The sequence below is a fragment of the Diabrotica undecimpunctata genome, chromosome 5 (genome assembly GCF_040954645.1).
Source record: "Diabrotica undecimpunctata isolate CICGRU chromosome 5, icDiaUnde3, whole genome shotgun sequence".
Classification (NCBI taxonomy): domain Eukaryota; kingdom Metazoa; phylum Arthropoda; class Insecta; order Coleoptera; family Chrysomelidae; genus Diabrotica; species Diabrotica undecimpunctata.
In genome coordinates this window covers 139,790,676-139,810,402 of record NC_092807.1, presented here as the reverse complement: position 1 = coordinate 139,810,402, position 19,727 = coordinate 139,790,676, and the positions used below count along the sequence as shown (strand labels likewise).

Sequence of the window (19,727 nt, the reverse complement as noted above, 5' to 3'; positions counted from 1 at the left end):
TTGTGTTCTTCAACAACTTCTTCTAACTTATCAAAAAATTTATTTACCTGAGGCTTATTGAATGCCTCGGCCCGTGCAAGAGACGTAGCTTCTGGAAGACGTAATGGTAATTGCGGATTTCGTTGGCGAAAACCATGCAACCATCCTTTGCCAGCCATCTTGGTCACCTTATTGAACGGATGATTAATCTTCATTTTCTCTGCAATGCTATAGGCTAGCTTGCATAAGTCTGCTCTTGTCACGCCAAAAAAACCGGGATTCAAGATACAGAATGTGGGCAACTATTGCAGTCTCCATATCTTCATTTAAAACTGTTGCCAGGGAGCCCAAATGTTTTTTTGCTTCAATGGCAATTTTATTTTTATTACCTGCTCGACGTCGTAGTGTTGAGAACGGTACATGAAATGTATTGCTTGCTTTAAGCCAACCCATTTCGGAATTTCGGACTGCCTCCAAAGCTCTTTGCATGTCTTCCTCACTGTTAGACTTCCTTTTATATGAATAAACCATCTGCAAAAAAAACTGAATACGTACCTTAACCTAAAAAACAGACGGGCAAAATGGCATAGTATGTTATTTTGCCCGCCATAATGCTATGCCATTTTGCCCGTTTTGTATTTGCCGACTACTGATAGTTGAAAAAAATTAATAATGGAAATAAACACAATTTTTATTTAAGGTCACATGCAGCGTATAAAACATAATTACCAAAAAGTGAATTCAAAAAACTCTATAACCTTAATTTAATAAATTATTGAATAAAACTTACATTGACGCATCGAACTCGACCAGCACTTATTCACAAATACACCAATCTCGTGGCCGGCCGTTAAATTAGGTGCACGAGACTTAATGTGGACAGTGTTGCCACTGTTTATAATAAGTATCCAGAATTGCGGTGACGTAGAATCGTTAGCTTGACTACGAGAACAAAAAACCATTTTGCCCGCCTATGCCATTTTACCCGCCCTTCCCCTAATGATTTGTATTCTGTGGGTAAAAAATATAACATAGAGTATGATATACAGTCCATCCCTGGAGACGAACTATTATTTTGTTTGAGTCCATAATTTAATTCCCACAATTCAAATGGTTTTTCTAGATTGGAGTATTCTCTGGAACGGTGACTGTAGCTTCGTTTATTTGATTTGGTACCCAAGGAGGTGAAATTTTAAAGTAAAAATCTTCTATCCATGCAGCTTCGTAGTTTATCGGGAGTTTATTGGACTGCAATTTTTTATATTCAATTAAATTATGAATATTGGGATTTGTTTTATAACGTCTATACATATGCTGTTTTACGGTTATTTACAGCTGCTTCGCAATTATTATCCCACCATGGTTTCGGAATCTTTGCTGTAGGATATCTTTTATTTTTTGATACTTTTGCAATTTTAGATTCCATCTTTTTTGTGTATTGTTAACAGGAGGTGTTGCTGGTTTGGAATGTTCTGATCGGAAAAAATCCTACCGTTGGGTTTTCGAGGATGGTTTGTTAAGAGTTTTAAACTTAGTATATACTGCTTCATGATCAGATACTCCTGCATTAACAATTGTAGAGCATACATCAAGGGGTGAGAAATCTGAGGCGATATAATCAATTATGGTAGATGTTGTTTTAGTAATTCTTGTAGGAGAATTAACGTGCATTGCGAAACCATACGATTCGGATATATTGACCAAGGATAATTGAGTAGCACAAGCAACAGCGTAATTAATATTTAAATCACCGCATAGAATTTTTCTGCAAGCTTTTTACATGCAAGTCAGAAAAACAATGAGTGGAGTGACTGTAGTGGCAATTAATTGGATCTCTGTCGCATGGCGACAGACAAAATCACTAGTGTTGTTATAAAAAGTTACCAGAAAAGTTGCAACTTGTATGCAAAAATTATTAAATGAAAAATTTGTACTAAATTAAAAGATTACGAAATTTAAAAACTTTTGGTTATATTATATATATTATTAATCACCTTTATACATCAAATACTATTTAAAATTTTTTAAATACTTACTACATTTATAAAACAAAGTGATACTTGCATGTTATGGATTAAATGAATCGTAGTTTTTCATGTTTTTTGTTCATTTTTGTTCATTCATGAGCGGTTCATATTGTTGCGAACCGATATTGCGCCTCAGAGTACTGTAGTGAATTTATTTAACTGCTATGTCTTTATTTAATTTATAATGTCTTTATTAATTTATTATATTGTTCTTATCTTAATTCATTAAAAAGCACGATAATTTATATCAATTTATTTAACGAATAATACATAATTTATATAGGCGAACGTAACAATTAAAATCGCGAGCTCGTCTTCAAAATTAATTAACCCTCTTCATAACAAAATTCCTCTATAAATATAAAGTCCTGTTATTCGAGAATGAAAACAGCTATTTCTCGAAACACATCGAATAGACTGCTGTTTTGGCGAAAGGCCTATGATGAGTCATTTCCACGACTCGATACTTCCAAGCGGGACCAAAAAAACCAGTCTGGGGTCTAGATCCTTCGCCGAAATTTCTACAACAAAAACAGAATTAGTCATAATATATTTACAGTTATTTTAGGCCATGATATTTATCGTAACAGTACGCTTTCAAAATACATATCGATATATTGGCTAAAAATAAACCTAGGGAGGGACATTTTACCAAAGTGTTCCTTTTAAGTTCTTCTATCATTACTGCCAATTTAAGTATAACATCTTTAAAAACAAATTAATTTACAATTTTTTAAAGAAAACTACAACTTCAAACGGGTATAACTTGAATACAAATAAAGATAAAATAATTTAACCAATTTTGTTCGGAACTATATAAATTAGGCTTTAAAATGAAACTATGTAAACCTCATTCGCATTCGTAGAAGCCGAGTTACGATCGAAAAATAATTTTAATTATTGGATTAAAGTTTGGTAAACGCCATTTTCTTTGTTTTTTTTTTCAAGGAACAAGTATGATTTGAAAAAAAATTTCTAGCTCTTTTAGTTTACGAGCTAGATCTTTTAAAAGAATTAAATGATTTATAACAATTTTTTGACCACTCGGATCGAAATCCACCCTCGAAATTCGTAATCAGCAGCCAAAAATATATATAAAAAAAAACTTGAGTGGAACCATCAGAATCGAAAAGGCCACAGTGGTCTTTAGCTGGCTTCTAGACTATTTAGAGAAAAACATAAGGCAATTCAGCAGTGCCCTAGAATAGTTTGATAAGGTCTGTCATCAACCTGCACATTTTTTTATTAAAAAGCGTATTTTCCAAAATTATTTAAAAAAATTATCGTTATCTACAAAACTAAATTAATTAGGTTAAAGGCTAAAGGTTAAAAAGTGCTGATGTATAGGTTTATAAAAGTGCTTTATAAAGGAACGTCCAAGTTGTTTGTACATAGTTTTATGTTGTGTCAGTCAAATAAAATGACTAATAAAATTTCAGTAATTTTGTTTTTGTCCGTATTGATATGGAAGGAAAATGCCGTTGAAGGAAATGTCAGCAATTTACCAAGTAAGAAATACATAAGTTTTATTTAAAATTGAAATAATATAAATTGTTTGATACTGGATAGTCTTACATGGATTTACCTTTGTATGTGTATTGTTTCAGTAACTTTTGTTTGTGAATTTTATAACAAAATCGAAGACCTATTCGATCAATGTATTCAATCCAATGAGCTGTGGAGAAAACTTATTCAATTGCAAATTGAATGCATATATAACACAATGTCCATCCATCTTATGGCTCTACAATTCGAGCCCTGGCCTCCCTCAGCAATCTTTTCCATTCGTTACGGTCTGCAGCCAATGTCTTCATCTTGTACAGCTGTTGTAGGAGCGTGTATCTGTATAAGGTGTAGAGAATTGGTGGATATTCGCATTTTAATGGATATTATTCTGTTATTTATAGTATCATATTCAATTAAGCAGTCGTTCAGTTTGGAGAGTACAATAATTGCGACTCCATTTGTGCTTGTATATTATCTGGACATGAATATTAGACAGTGTTGCCAGCAGTTGTTTTAAAATGATCTTTACCTCTCCAGTGAGCCTTAATACCAAAAGATTGTGGTTTGCTATTTCTTTTTTAATTATTTGTAGTATCTAGGGTTTTGGATCAATGCCTTAACATTCCATGTTCCAATTCTTTGACGCTTCCTTAAATTTAGTTTAGGTTTGAGATCACTCACACGTTGGCAGCCGGTAGCACATTTCACACCATGCGACCCGGAATCGAGATGGCGCCGAGAGTAAGGGAAAAATTCTCTTAAGAATATATATAGTGCAGTGATTTCCCTTTGTTTTCTGCATCGCAGTACCACAACTACTCAAACTGCTCCAGTCATGCTTGTGGTAGTTCAGTTCCAAACCGATCCTGGACTATTTCCTCTACACCTTCAGCTGGTACTGACGATCGCTGCTGCCCTTCATCAGGGAGGGATAAGAATTTAAAAATCCAGGGTAACTGGATTTTGGAAGGATAAAGGGATTAGACATGATTTTTCTTAGTACGAAATTAAGAGCAAAGTATACCTCGCGTGAGCAGAGTCGCTTCACTGAAACTATTATCTACCTGTTATTGTAGAAAATTGTCTACCCGCTACCCGCACTTGCCATGGCCTGTGCGAATTCTATTGAGACTTTCTTGGCTATTTGAAAACCGGGTAATTTTTGTGTAAGACAAGGTGGATTCTGGACTAATGAAGATGATTTCTGCGTCCAGTCCGTCTGCCAAGAAGTGACAACATCGAACTTTGTCCTAGTCAGTTGTTTGGCTGTTTCTAGATGGTGGATATCTGGGCCCAAAGTTTTGCCGCTCAAGGGTTCTTAGGCCTTCATATACCGGCAGTTGGAAGTAGCTAGTTGCTTCACATACCGGTCTGTTAAAGGGATATGACTTCTGCAGGAAATGAGTAAGTTAGGTTAGATCCATCTAATAGACCATAGGGATTTACGAATAATCACAAACCTCTACTTGGAATCAAAGAGCACAAATCGTAATAGATAACGAACCCAGTCCAGAAATTAAAATCAGGAGAGGAGTTAGGCAGGGATGTATTATGTCCCCATTACTATTTAATGTATATAGTGAAGCCATTTTTGAAGAAGCATTACTATCTCAAAGTGAAGGAATAATAATTAACGGAAGATCTATTAACAACATAAGATATGCAGATGACACCGTAATTATGGCAAGCTCTGCTGAACAACTCCAATTACTGATAAACAAAACAAACAGTTTCTGTGAAAAATATGGACTAAAAATGAATATAAATAAGACCAAATACATGATAATAACAAAGAAAACAAATATACCAACAAACGTACATTTGGGAAATGTACCGATAGAAAGGGTTGATAAATACAAATACTTAGGAACCTGGATTTCAGACAATAATGATCAAACAACCGAAATAAGAGCAACGATAGAAATAGCAAGAAATGCGTTTGTAAAAATGAAATCAATTCTCTGCAACAAAGACCTTAGATTAGAACTGAGAGTAAGAGCACTCAGATGCTACGTGTTTTCGATACTGCAATATGGGCTTGAAAGCTAGACATTAAAGCAAGAACACATAAATAAGTTGCAGTCCTTTGAAATGTGATGTTACAGGAGGATGCTTAGAATAGCATGGACACAGAAGAAAACTAACACGGAAGTATTGCGAGAAATGGGCAAAGAATGCGAAATAATAAACACAATAAAAATAAGAAAGTTACAATATCTGGGACACATAATGAGAGGACAGCTATATGAACTGCTAAGGCTGATAATACAGGGAAAGATAAGAAGAGGAAGGAGTATAGGAAGAAGAAGAGTGTCATGGTTAAAGAATTTAAGGGACTGGTTTAAATGCAGTTCTATAGAACTCTTCAGAGCAGCAGTAGATAGAGTAAAGATAGTGATGATGATATCCAACCTCCGATCGGGAGACGGCACTTAATGAAGAAGAAGAAGGTTAGATCTAATGGTATGGATAGTAATTCGCATGGTATTGTTTAGTTGTACTTCAATCTTGTTAGGAGCGTATTTAGCTGTTGAAAAGACCAGAGGTTCTTTTGTTCAAAGTTCAAATATTTTTAAGATCTCGTTTGAAAATCCCAAGTAGTGCCACATAGTTTCTGGTTCCAAGTTAGCAGCAAGTTGTGTTAGAAGTTCTGTAATTGTCAATATGACACCCAGATATTCAACAATCTATTGTATATAGGACGTTGGTTTTAGACTACCACATAGAGTTCTTTTCTAGCCATATTTTTATTCAAATAAAGACACCATGTTCCATCTTATTTGCATTTGGTTGCAGTCTCCATTTTCGAAAATATCTATCAAGGATTTGTTCGGTTTTTTAATTTTGGTATTGGGTAGTTACTGCTAAAAATAACCATTATGATTGCCAACTTCCTTAGGGAGATGGCACTCTAAGAAGAAGAAGCTACTACTCGGTTGTCTGCTTGTCACATTTTCATATTACCATTGGTGCCATGGAATGGTATGGGATATAATTTTCCATAATCACGTGGAACTTTCCCTAAGAGAGCGTGTTATCTTTATGAAAGATGCTTCTTAACCATGGGATTTTGTTCCGAAGCCAGTAGAGAAGATCTTGTCTCTAGATAGTGTCGTAGACCTTCGATAGATCTATGAAGACGACAGAAGTTTTTAGTTTTCATTGAAACACAACTTCAAAATATGTTGTAAGTATGGACTTGGTCGGTACAGTTGCGGTTGAGGCGGATTATATGAGGATTCTTTTAAGTAAGTGACGAACTATTCTGTGGTATAATAAACTCTGGCAAACTTTGTTACCGTAACATTGGGACAATGTGTGAAGCTGCAGAGTTTGGTATGATAGTTGTCGTTTGAGGTTTAGGTTCCCAATTTGTGGAGAAAGGGGCACACTTGTCTTCTAGATATTTTTAATTGCGGGATTCCACAGTTTCAGACCATTTTTCACGACACGCATTGTCAATTATTCCATGGGAAATCTCCTGATTTTCGTTTTTAAGGAACTTCTGACAGAGATTGTGCTGGTATTACTCCATCCGGTAATATATTCTTTTCGATATCCCCTGTGGATATATGCTTCTTCGCTGTGTTTATAACAGCACCGACAAACTTCTCAGTGTACAGCTTTACGGAGATCCGGGCCCTGATTATATTTCATTTCGATGTCGAAATTTAAAAGCGACTAAGCCATGACAGTCGCAATCGCTAGCGATTCTCATTCATTTCGATTGTAGTTAAAACTGGGGATATTTACTTTATCATTTTGACACTGCTGAAAATTTGGGTTGGCCCTCTTGTTTATTGGCTGCACGCTGCACTACGCTTGTTGAATGTTTGTTTTGTTTACGTTACGTGAACGTCTTTTTTTTTTCTTGTTTGAGTTGTTAAATCATAAATAGTGGACATTCGCAATTATATTTTGAATTGAAAAAAAGATGGCAAGGAAAGAAAAAAGGCGATGTGGGAGATCCCTAAGTTATAACCACAAAGGTTAATATAACCACTAAGATTTGACTTAGAGGTTATATTCTAATATATTTTTAAATTTACCGCAGCTTAGTAATATACTTGCCCTAAACTTTTTGGGTATCCTAGAGGCATAAACACCCTCTTCCAAATATGGTTCTAATACCCTTATCAAATAATTTGCAGCTTGTTTATTAAGCCGGAATTGCTGCCTAAATTGAACATCACTTAGTGAAAAAGGATTTTGAGTATCCCTTAACATTCTTCTTATCCTCCGTTGTGAGCGTCGGACATCTATCCTCTCTAATTCCTCCAAAACCAGCAAATGTCCGTAAAACACAGCCATATTAATACTTTTTGCCTCAGTTTTCCTTGCAAGAATCAAAACACAACACCGCCTATCTAAACTGAACCTAAGTTCACTTCTCCCAGTCCAGCCAGTCATGTCAGATTAATTTCGACTCGAAATGAAATTTCAACCACTTTCTTGAAGTTGAAATTAATTTCGATAAATCGAAAATTAGTGACGTCGTTTGGTTAGTTCAGCTGAAATCCACAAGGTTCGCAAAGTCGCATTTCGATGTCGCCATATTAATTTCGATATGTTTTGAGTCGAATCTCAATTAGAATCAGGGCCCCGGCCTAGACATTCTCTTCTCTAAGTCTTTTGAAGAAGCGGCCCAGTTGGCTTTTTGCAGATTTTATCTTAGACGTGCACGTGATCTTCTTCTCATTGCGCCGTCTCCTTTCGAAGGTTGGCGATCCAAATGGCAATTGTAGTTTTGGAAACTGCTGCGCGAAAGATCTCTGCGGATGAGCGGTCGAACCATCTCCTCAGGTCTTTCAGTCACGAGTTCTGGCGTCTTCCTACTGATCTTTTGCGCTGTACTTTTCCTTCCAGTATAACTTGAAGTAATTCATATCTTTCGCCTCTCAGCACATGACCCAAGTATTGCATTTTCCTCTCTTTGATTATTCTTAGTAATTCTTTTTGTTTACACATGCGACGAAGTACCTCAACATTAGTAACTCTTTGTACCCATGGAATCCTCAACATTCGTCTGTATATATACATGTCAAAGGCATCTATTCTTTTTTCAATTTCAGAGTCCATTGTCCAACTTTCACAGCCATACAGTAATGTAGACTTTACACTACATGATTTTATCACATGACAATATCATACGAGATTTGTTATGATTCTTCGTTTCTATGATGTTTTAAAAAATCGTGTTTGCACTGCATGATAAGTTATGACTTATGATATGAGTGACAATGAGTGAGGTTTTATTGATTTTTCTTTTTGTTTATGGTCATAGAGATATTAGACACAGTATAAGTAACAACTATTAGATTTTGAAACCATTATAATGGAAAATAAATCTTTGATTGCATTGGCTTCCCGAATTTTAATAATAATACGTCTGCAACAACTGCGTACAGCGTACAGCAGTAAGAAGAAAAAGATCAGGCGCCTTTGGGCTTACAGGTGGCTCTTACGAAGAAATCGTGGACAGGGTATATCAAATTTAGTGTTGATATTATACCAAATTAAAAATAATTAATAAAGAAACTAAACTAAAATTATGATTAAGAAGACTATAAAGCACTAAACTAAGAATAAAACAAACTAAATCAATAATAAAAGAAAAATACGACACAATAGCACACATTAGATAATAGGTTCAATATAAATGCAACAAACAATCAATTAAATAAATAAAGAATGTTGTCTTTTGGTAAGGGAATGTTGCTAAATTGACATGAGAATAAGGCGCGATATTTAAATATGTTGGTGTTAGTCGTATTATTACCGAAAATCATGATTTTATCATGCGGAATAGGTACCGTCCTATTATCCTGTGATAAGCTATGACGAGCCGCATGACAATGCTTATGACAAATCATACAGTGTAAACATGTAAATTTCACTTCATGACCAAATCATATGACAAATCACATGATAAATCATGTAGTGTAAAGTGTGTATAAGACAGAAAAAACGTAACATCTGATCATTCGGATTCTAAGCTGTAGACTAAGGTCTGATCTTGTAAAAAATGTTTTAATGCTCATGAATGTTTTCCTTGCTTGTTCGATTCTTGATAGGATTTCTTTTTTTTTTGGATTATACTGACTATTGATATTTGCTCCCAAATATTTTATGGAATTTACCTGTTCTATTACTTGACCCTTGGCATACACCTATACGTTTATTGGTGTCTTTGAAAATACTAAAGTTTTAGTGCACGTGATAGTAAATGAATATAGGGTGGTGCTCCCTGTAAGGAAAGCTTGAGAGAACGTTCCGTTATTTTATTTTATTTTCGTTGATGAAAACGAATATAGATCTGGGTTAAATTCTTATTTCCAAATAATATAGAACAAGCGGAATTTGTTACAGTGAGGAAAAAGAAGAAGAGTTCTTCTTTTAAGATGTAAATAGCGGATGTGACCAGCCTGTAGAGATAATAGAATATTTTAGTAGTTTTATAGATAGATAATAGTAGACTTAATGACTACTATTGTATATTTCAGGTATTAAATTGGTACAGAACACAAATCCTTCAATTCCAAATTTGATAACTTTTGGTAACAGTGTATACTATATTGGACATACTTTTCAGGTGAGTTACATATAAAAAAAAACTTTGCAAAACTTTTAAAATGCAAACATTTATTTCTGGACTGGTGAGTATTAGTTTTCTTATTTTTTAGGGTTGCTGGTTAGAGGCAATGCTACATTGTAAATCTCTTAACATGGACCTCGTCAGTATTGAAACACGGGAAGAAAATGACTTTCTTTATCATAAGATGAAGGAATACTGTAAGTATAGTGAATTTGACTCACAACACAAGTCTAAATTCAAAAATTATTCGTACCTGTGGTTTTACTACTGAATAACATCTAGAACTTGGGCAAGAATGAGAGAGGTAGACATTTTTTGTAGGCATCACTATTTTTAGTACTGTAAGGGGAGAAGAACAAGATCTAGCCTAATATTTGAATTTATCTTAAAAAGTATTGATTTTGGCCAATAAAGTTCCAATCTTGCCCCTAAGTAATTATACAACTTCCTTTTGGTGGGGGTACAATAGCTCGTCTGATTAAAAGCTGTTTGAGACCTGTTCAAACTTTTCGCGCTTAAGATAGCGCTAATCATCACCGGGACTACGTAATAACATTCGAGGCATCACGGTTGACTTTCTTGGGAATAACAATGCTGCGGATTCCTCTCTCCTCATGCATCATAGTATCACAACCTATCTCCTATTACAGCCTCACTTATGGTAGTTCAGTGATAAGCCATTCCAACATCATTTTCTCTGCGTCTTAAGTGGGTGTCGGGTGTCTCCGTAAAGAGTGTTTATCAATATTTCGGTCTAGGTTGTAGGATAAGACGGACATGTATGTATTTAATGTAATAAAGGACCGAACATTGTGTCCTCCAAAAAAAATTAATCATAAAAGATGAAGAGTAGCTACAGCACAGTACCAAAATTGTAGAAACTGACTCATCTTTACAATGTAGACCTTTGCGGTTTTGAGGGTAAAGGAAATCGACGAGTCAAAGGCGTGCGGTTTTTATTAAAAAAATAATCAGGATTTTAGAACGAATTTATTGTCATAAAAATTAGTTTCTTTTTTTATAGATGCCTTAAATGAAGAAAACTAGTCCTTGTTTAAACATATTTTTTAGAAAAAGCCCTTTATCCATTTAAATTAATAAACTTATGACTGATCAAGGATTAAATTTAATTCCTATTGTCAAATGACATTTAATGGCAGAGAGTTAGAAAAAGGGTCGTCTAGCAACTTTTAACATAGGTAAAACTGAAACTTAAGTACTTAAACAATTCTTGGTACGAAACAGTATACGAAACCTTATACATAATCTAATCTGAGCCATCTATGTCATATTTAGATTCATCAGTAGTATTTTCGCCTAGATCCACAACTACTGGTTCCATGGTAATTTCAATAAAGTTATCAAGGTTCCACATATTCTGCTCTTCTTTCACTAGATGCTCAATACATTTTATTTACGACTGTAGGACACATTGCTGAAGATACTATTAAGCAGATTTTTTACATAATTGAATTTGAAAATAACATTGTTCCTTGCTACTTCATTATTAGTTGAACCCACATACGTTCTATCGGGTTTAACCCACAATGGTATGGCGGCAATCGTACTACAAATATGACTCATTCTCACGCCATTTTTAATACATACATATTTAATATATTTATCTTAATGACACCGTGCTAAGTTTAGTAACTCGATTTTCAAAACTTTTTTAATAGTCGCTACCAATATGGTTAATAATAAGGCGTTGTAATTTCCGGATGGGGCTTTTAAACCTGTCGACAAACCAGTTAGGAAAGCTTGCCGTTTGCTTTTCACATTTAAATCCTGCGATATTTTTGTCACAGTATGTCCTTCATTTAAGCCTGGTTCATCTGTATAATATATTTTTTCCGTCTCTTCGAAATTCTACTATTTGTTTCAGATACTTTCTGCACCATAGAATGATTTCTTCTTTTTCAATAAGGGTACTATTCCTCTTTCTCTTTAAATACCTAAAGTTCATTTCACGTAAAGTACGTAACAAAGCAAGTCTCGACATTTTTGGAATATTTTCATTAAATTGAAGAGAAAAAGCAATTTTTTTTATAGTTGGTAATTCGTTTTTGAAATAAAATTCATGTTCTGCACGACGAATGACCTGTCAATTGTATTTGTTTTCTTCCTCTTGTCTCGACCTTCAAAGCATTATAATAGTTTGTTTCATCGTCTGTTTTAATTATTCTGTACACACTAGCTTCTGAAACTTTTGTCAAAATACTACATAATGTACCTACATCCCTTACATTCATATTTTTTTCTCTGGCTTGAAGTCCTTCAAACACATTTCCGATCATAGTTTTTTCTTCGCATGTTAAATTGTGACGTTTCTTTTTGATACACGGTTCACTATTACTACTGTCAGTCATATTTATTATTTGTCACCAAATTACTCACAATTCATAAAAAGTAATCGTAAAAGCTCCTTCCACTAATAACGTTACAAACAATTCTGTTCTGTGCTTTATGAAACCCCTGTCGGTGCGCTTATGAAACCGACTTACGAAACCCGAACAATGGCGTTGTTTTCAGTCACATCGCCTTAATCTGGGACACAAATAATGTTGATCTCAAACAGTATCTACCGTTAGAGAGAGATATAAACTACAACATTATAGCTAACTTTAAGTTGAATCATACACGCTGACAACGTTAAATTTTCCCTAGAACCCAAATCTTTGCCAAAACATTTGAACAGTTTAAAAATAGGCCGAAATAGGCAGAAGAAGGTTTTTGTCAATTTTTAAGAGATTAAACATATTCTGCAATAATTCACTAATTTGTTTGTTGAATAATAATTAAATTTTCTCCTTTTGTTGGAACAAAAATATTTTTTTTTAAAGGGTAAACGTTAAATTTTACTGGCCTATAAAAAACCATTAAAACATGTGTCAGTTGCTACAATTTTGGTACTTTACCATAGTGCAGGGCAGGGTTGACCAGCCTTAAAGTAGTAGATTGTAAAACAGCCGTATTCGGAACTTCTTCTTCTTCTCCGGCACTACAGCCCAAATTAGGCCTTGGCCTCCTTTATTTGTTGCCTCCACCCTTGCTTGTCTGTGGCTGAACTTCTCCATACACGGACTCCTAAAAGGGCTGGTGCGTCGCTGTTGACTGTGTCTTTCCAGCGCTTTCTTGGCTTTCCAACCGGTCTCTTTCCCTGCATTCTAGCATTCAGTGCTCTTTTTGGTAGCCTATCCTCTTCCATATCATAAATGGCCAATACTTGAATCACTTGAGATATGCAGACGACATTGTATTAATAACAGATAAAAGGGAAGAATTGCAAAATAATGATGGATGAATTAAATCGCGAATTAACAAAAATAGGTCTACAAATGAATTATAATAAAACGAAAATTATGACCAACCAACCAGAAGAATTAATAATTACAATTGCACAAACAACTATAGAACAAGTAAAAGAATATGTATATTTGGGACAACTAGTTAAATTAAATAAAGAAAATCAGACCGGAAAAATAAAGAGAAGGATACGGTTGGCTTGGGTATCCTTCGGAAAACTTTCCTATATACTAAAAAATAGAAAATACCCCCAATATTTAAAAACAACAGTCTCCAACCAATGTATACTTTCTGTTCTCACCTACGGTTCTCAAACTTGAACGTTTACAAAGAAAAACATGGAAAAAATAGCAAAGACCCAAAGAGCCATGGAAAGGCAAATGCTGAACATCAGGCTATCAGACAAGAAAAGAAATACTTGGATCCGCAACAAAACAAAAGTGACCGATGTATTAACGCAGATAGCAAAACTTAAGTGGAAGGTCGCTGGACATACCATAAGACAGAAAGACGACAGATGGAATAAGATGATTATACACTGGAGACCATATAGTTACAAACGAAAAAGAGGAAGGAAACAAATGAGATGGTCAGATGACTTGAAGAAACACGCAGGCCCGAAGTGGATACAAACTGCCTACAATAGAGAGACGTGGAAGAAGGAAGAGGAAGCCTATGTCCAAAATTGGACGGCAAGGGCTGTATAGATAGATCCTCTTCCATTCTTATCACATGTCCGGCCCATTGCAATCTTTATATTCTAATGAAGTCTGACAGTGGTGCTTCCTTATAAAGTTGATAAAGCTCGTTGTTGTATCGACTTCTGAAGATTCCGTTTTCCCTCACAGGTCCTAGTATTCTCCTTAGTACTTTCCTTTCGAATGTATCGAGTTTGGTTTTGGATGTTTCTTTCATGACCCATGCTTCACTGCCATAGCATGCTATTGGTCGAATTAAGGTTTTATAGATTGTCATCTTTGTATTTCGGTGGACATTTTTAGACCTAAATATATGGGAGAGGGCAAAATAAGCTCTGTCTGCCTGCGTTATTTTCTTCCGTATTTAAAATATCTTATTATGTAAACTTTCCAACCGTTTCAATGTCATCTTCATGTATAATGTTTTGGTGGACTATATTTCTTCTCGTCTGTATCATTATTTTTGTTTTTTCTGTGTTAATTTCCAGACCTAGCATTTTTGTTTGCGTTTTTAGCTCTGCGTATGTTTCTGTGCACCTGTTGATGTACTCATAATATTACTAACATCGGCATAAGCAGCCAGTTGAACCGTTCGGTTGATCAGTAGGTTTCCTCGTCCAGTTTGCATTTGCCTAACCGCATACTCCAGTGCCAGGTTAAACAAAGTTGGGGCCATCTCCCTGCTTTAATCCCTGCGAAATTTTGAAAAAGTCTGTCCGGTGGTTTTGTATTTGTACACATGCCTGAGTTTCATCCATTGTGGCTTTAATGAGTCTAATTAGCTTGTGTGGTTTGTTCCTTTTGACTGAGTCGTATGCCTGTTTGAAATCTACAAACACGTTGTGAACATCAATGTCATGTTCCCATGATTTCTTCTTCTTAACATGCCATACACCAAAGTGCGTAGGCGACTATCTCATTACTAGAATTCTGTTCTTGGCGGCGTGACACAGCTCGCCTGTATTGTGTATTCCTGTCCATTCTTTAATATTCCTTAACCAGGATAATTGTTTGCGGCCGGCTCCCCTCCTACCTTCGATGATTTACCTCCCATGATTTACTCAAGATCTTTCCCGTCGGATACTCTCCAATAATATTTTCTGCTAGTGGTTGGAGCCGCTGGTTTATATTATACGTGAGGAGCTTACACTACTTTGCCATATGTCTTTGGTGAGCGCGTGGATGTGACTTGCTAGGTGGTCGCCACCTACCTTATACAATTCTGCTGGTATTTCGTCAACTACCGGGGATTTATTGTTTTTCTGGGCCTTAATAGCTTCGAGAACTTCCTCTATGGTTGGAGATTCTACTTCGTTCTCTTCTACGTAGTTTGTGTAGAATTATTTCGTCTTTCATGTCAACTTGTGTACCAACTAGGGTCTGGAAATAATGCTTCCACGTTTCTGTGACTTTCTATTGGTCACTGATTATTTGCCCACTTTCATCTTTACATAGACTTGTTTGAGGTTTATACCCACTTTTTATTTTTTTTAGGTATTCGTAAGCCCCTCTAATTTCGTTGTTTTTGAAATTTTCTTCCATTTTTTCTATTTGTCCATTTTCATAGGCTCTTTTTTTATTTCTACATATCTTGTCTGCTTTCCGTTTTGCGACTTCAAATGATGTTCGTCTTTCTCGTGTTCTTCTTGTTATATACATTTGGTGTGCTTCATTTCTTTCCTATATTGCTTGTCTGCACTCGTCATCGAATCATGTTCCTCTTCTCGCCTTTTCCTTGTTTCCCAGGGTGGACGCTGCCGCTGTGTATCGTATATTTTTGTTTTTATTTTCAGTTGGTAATGGACCTGAATATTGGTTTTGGACTTCAGGAACCAAACTACAGAACAGATGGGTATGGATGGGTAAAGGAAGTCCAGTCAACTACTACAACTGGTATCCCCATCAACCAGACAACGCAGGAAAAAAGGAAAACTGTATAGAAGTGAGATATAACTGGTTAGCCGGTATTCGCTGGAACGATAGGAATGAACATGACAGCGGCTTACATGCACTTTGTGAAGCAGAAATTATTAAACCGGTTGCTGAATACGTTAATGCAGCTTGCAATAGTACTAATTCGGTTCCTATACTGTAATATATTAATAATAAATAAGATGTTTTCGTTTTAGTCCTAGTATGATTATCTTTCCAGGCCATAAACTTTACAAATACAATATTTAACGTATGGTCCTAAAGTTTTGGGAAAAATTTCACCTGGTCTGATTGAGAAGCAAAATGCATTTAACAAAGAAGGCCATGGAATTGAAATGTTATCAGTTATTGACATTTAATAAACAAAGCAGAATATTTTGGTTTGTGCTCTGCAAAATGTTTTATAAAATTGATATTCGTCGAGGTGTTTATAATATGGTTGGGCGAATGTCGAAACGAGATAATATTAATATTTATCGAGATCAAAACATAAGCAAATCGACAATTTATCGCACAATCAGAGAATGTGAAGAAAAAATACCATGTGTTAACTTGCGTAAAAGTGGCCGACCGCGGATTTTGAAACATATAAGAGAGGCAAGACTGATTGAAGCAGCTAAGAACAAAATTGGGGTCTCACAGCGAAAACTGGCCAGAAGATTTCATGTTGGAAAGACTACAGTATACTGGACCCTATCGGGTAACAATATTATCTACCGGAAAAGAAGGAAAGCTCCAAAATACACAGAGGATCAATTAGAGATAATTCCGAGATGTTGCCGCGCGTTAAGGCGAGTGCATTTCGTCAACAAGTTGATCGTGATGGACGATGAAAAATATTTTACTTTGTCCAACTCTGAGATGAAGGATAACGATGGGTTTTACACGAACGATTACGAAAATGTACCTGATGAAATAAAAAAGTAAGAAAAAATTTGAGGACAAAATTTTGGTATGGTGTGCAATTTCTGAGGCTGGCTTTATCTCACAGCCCTACATTGGTGTTGTTCGAGGCGAAGCCTTAAACGCAAATATTTATATTCAAAGATGTCTCTCTAAATTGCTTCAGTTTGTGAACACACATCATGCAAATGATCAAATAGTGTTTTGGCCAGATCTTGCTTCATGTCATTACGCGAGGATCACAAGGGACTGGTACGAAACTAACAACATTACCTTTGTAGCGAAAGCAGAGAATCCCCCCAACCTACCTCAGGCTCGTCCAATTGAAGAGTTCTGGGCAATATTAAGTCGGAAAGTCTATAATAACGGATGGGAAGCACAAAATCAGGAATAGTTAAGACGCCGCATATATACAAAGATTAGAGAAATTGACGCCGAGGTCGTCCAAAGGATGATGCAACGTGTCAGGGGAATTATTAGGCAAATTGAAAATAATGGTCTCTTGTCTGTTATTTGAATTTTGATTTATAATTATAATAAGGATAGTTAAGTTAAATTGTTGAATAATTTAATAAAAATATAAGATTATTGTGATCAGAGTTATATGCTTTTGGAATTTTTCCCAAAACTTTAGGACCATACGTTATTACCGATGTGTTTAAATTATACCAATCAAAATTTACTTTCACTATGAACATTTGTCAAGTAGCACGTTCAATCAAGAGGTAAAATATGTACGTCTTATACGTTTGCACGTTTATATCTCTAATATGTCTGATATAAACATCGGAAATACTAGGTATTGTTAACCAGTTACTCCCGTCCCATGACGCGTGTAAAGCGACGATTAACCGCCTAAAATTTAACATAACGCAGTTGTTTCTTTGTAAATTTAATTTTAGTGGGGCCTTTTTAGGGTACCTTATTCTAATTTCTACTTACCTGACAATCTAAAAGCTTCTATAAAGTGTAGGCATAGCGGCTGTCTGCCGTAGGACTCATAATGTTGTGCGCACAGTACGTCAGCAAAACATCGCATTTCTTAGCTTGGTTGTGTTGGTTTTAAAAACTGTTCAAAATAGGATTTTTGATCTAAAGTTATAACACCATCCTCTTTATTACTCTCATACCTAAACCATTCTTAATTTCTCCCAAATCTTTAATTTTGAAACATTCATTTATTTCAACTTTAAATTATCGATTTTTTCATACCAAGTCCAAGCTGACTGTTTTAAACCACATATGGCATTCTTGAGCCTTAACACTTTGTTTATTTTCGATTTCTAAACCTTCAGGTGCTGTCATAAAAACATTTTTTTAGATCACCGTTTAGAAAAGTCGCTACATCAAGATGAAAAACATCCAAATTCAAATTTGCTGACAAAGCAAATAAGTCTTAATGTAGAATGCCTTATGACTGGAGAAAAGGTTTCATTATAATCAACTCCAAACTTTTAAGTGTAACCCTGTGCTACCAGTCTTTACCACGATATTTCACTTTACCTGAGTTGTTAACCTTTCGTTTGAATACCCACTTACACTTCCCTACACAACCATCTTCAGGAACACATTCGCATACTAAGTTTACCTCGAAAGATTGCAGTTCTTCTTTCATAGCCGCGAACCATATGTTACTATCTGGTCTAATAAAAGTCTTACAGACTTCTGTCACTCTCTCATCTCCCAGCTTGTCTCCTCTTTCCTTTTTTTTTATTATTTCTGTTATTAGGTCTACTATTACGCCATGCATTTTGCATGGCTACAGTCATTACATTCTCCGGTGTTGTGTCTCCTAGTCTTGTTCTCATATATTGTTGTTTATCATAAAAAACGTTGCAATGGAATACGCAAAGCTCTGCGTCGTCGCGCACTCCACATTCTATACATAAATCGTCTTCAGTTTTCCTTATGCGTTATATATAAGATCTAAATGAGCCGTGTCCGGTCAGGACTTGTGTAAAAAAGTAATTTGTTCTTTTAAACCTACATTTATACCACTCTTTCACATCTGGAATTAGTGTCTTTGTCCATTGTGCTTTTTCTGTCTGTGCCTCCCATTCTTGTTGCCATTCGTTTAGCATTTGTTCCCTTACCTCGGTTTTCACCAGTGTTGGGTGGCAGTTATCATTGTCGTATAAGATCTTACGTTCTTTCACTAGAAGGTGAATAGGGAGCGTACCCTAGTTTAGGTATGCTGGTTGATCTCCTGATTTCATCTGGCAAGTCACATAGGTAATCGGAATAATTGTCTTCAGCAATTTCATCAATCAATTTTTCGCGCTTTCTTTATTCCGAGGTATTTATACACATTATTTTCAGCCATGACCTCGATGTTCTGGCCATTTTTGCATATCGAATCCGCCGGGCTGAACCTTTCGTCTGACTATATTTAAGACACGGCACTTGCCAAGACCAAAGTGCATACTAATATCATTAGAGAAAGTTTCTACAGTTTTTAGCATCTCATTCAGGTGGCTTCGAGTGGAAGTCAATAGTTTTAAATCATCCATATAAAATAGATGATTCAAAAAAGATATCTTTCTCCAGCAACCATGTCTTAATTCGAACTTTATTAAACGCTTGTGTCGGAATCACGTCTTCTCTCTCTGTCGGAATGGTAAGAGGCGTTCTCCATCACCACAACAGTTTTCTCTAGAAGATAAGGAAGCAGCTTTTCGTTAAACCATTGTTCAAATATAGGACAATCCATCTCATCATGATAGTCTGCTGAGTTTTTTTAATTCAAGTTTCATCCAAATAAACGACGGTGTATCCTTGGGA

At 35.5% G+C, this 19,727-nt stretch overlaps 1 protein-coding gene across 1 annotated transcript; it reads left to right on the top strand.

The window, feature by feature from the left end:
• The first annotated feature begins 3,361 nt into the window (after positions 1-3,361).
• Positions 3,362-16,239, top strand: LOC140441871 (perlucin-like). The gene is made up of 4 exons (XM_072532827.1): positions 3,362-3,514; positions 10,016-10,104; positions 10,196-10,304; positions 15,905-16,239. The coding sequence occupies exons 1-4, from the start codon at positions 3,406-3,408 to the stop codon at positions 16,204-16,206; spliced, it is 609 nt and encodes a 202-aa protein (XP_072388928.1). The 5' UTR covers positions 3,362-3,405; the 3' UTR covers positions 16,207-16,239.
• Positions 16,240-19,727: the final 3,488 nt, after the last annotated feature.

Coding starts and splice junctions, on each gene's coding strand:
- LOC140441871 (XM_072532827.1), top strand. CDS start 3,406: ATGTTGTGTCAGTCAAATAAAATGACTAATAAAATTTCAGTAATTTTG. Junction 10,105..10,195: donor ATATTGGACATACTTTTCAG/GTGAGTTACATA, acceptor CTTATTTTTTAG/GGTTGCTGGTTAGAGGCAAT. Junction 10,305..15,904: donor TCATAAGATGAAGGAATACT/GTAAGTATAGTG, acceptor TTTTATTTTCAG/TTGGTAATGGACCTGAATAT.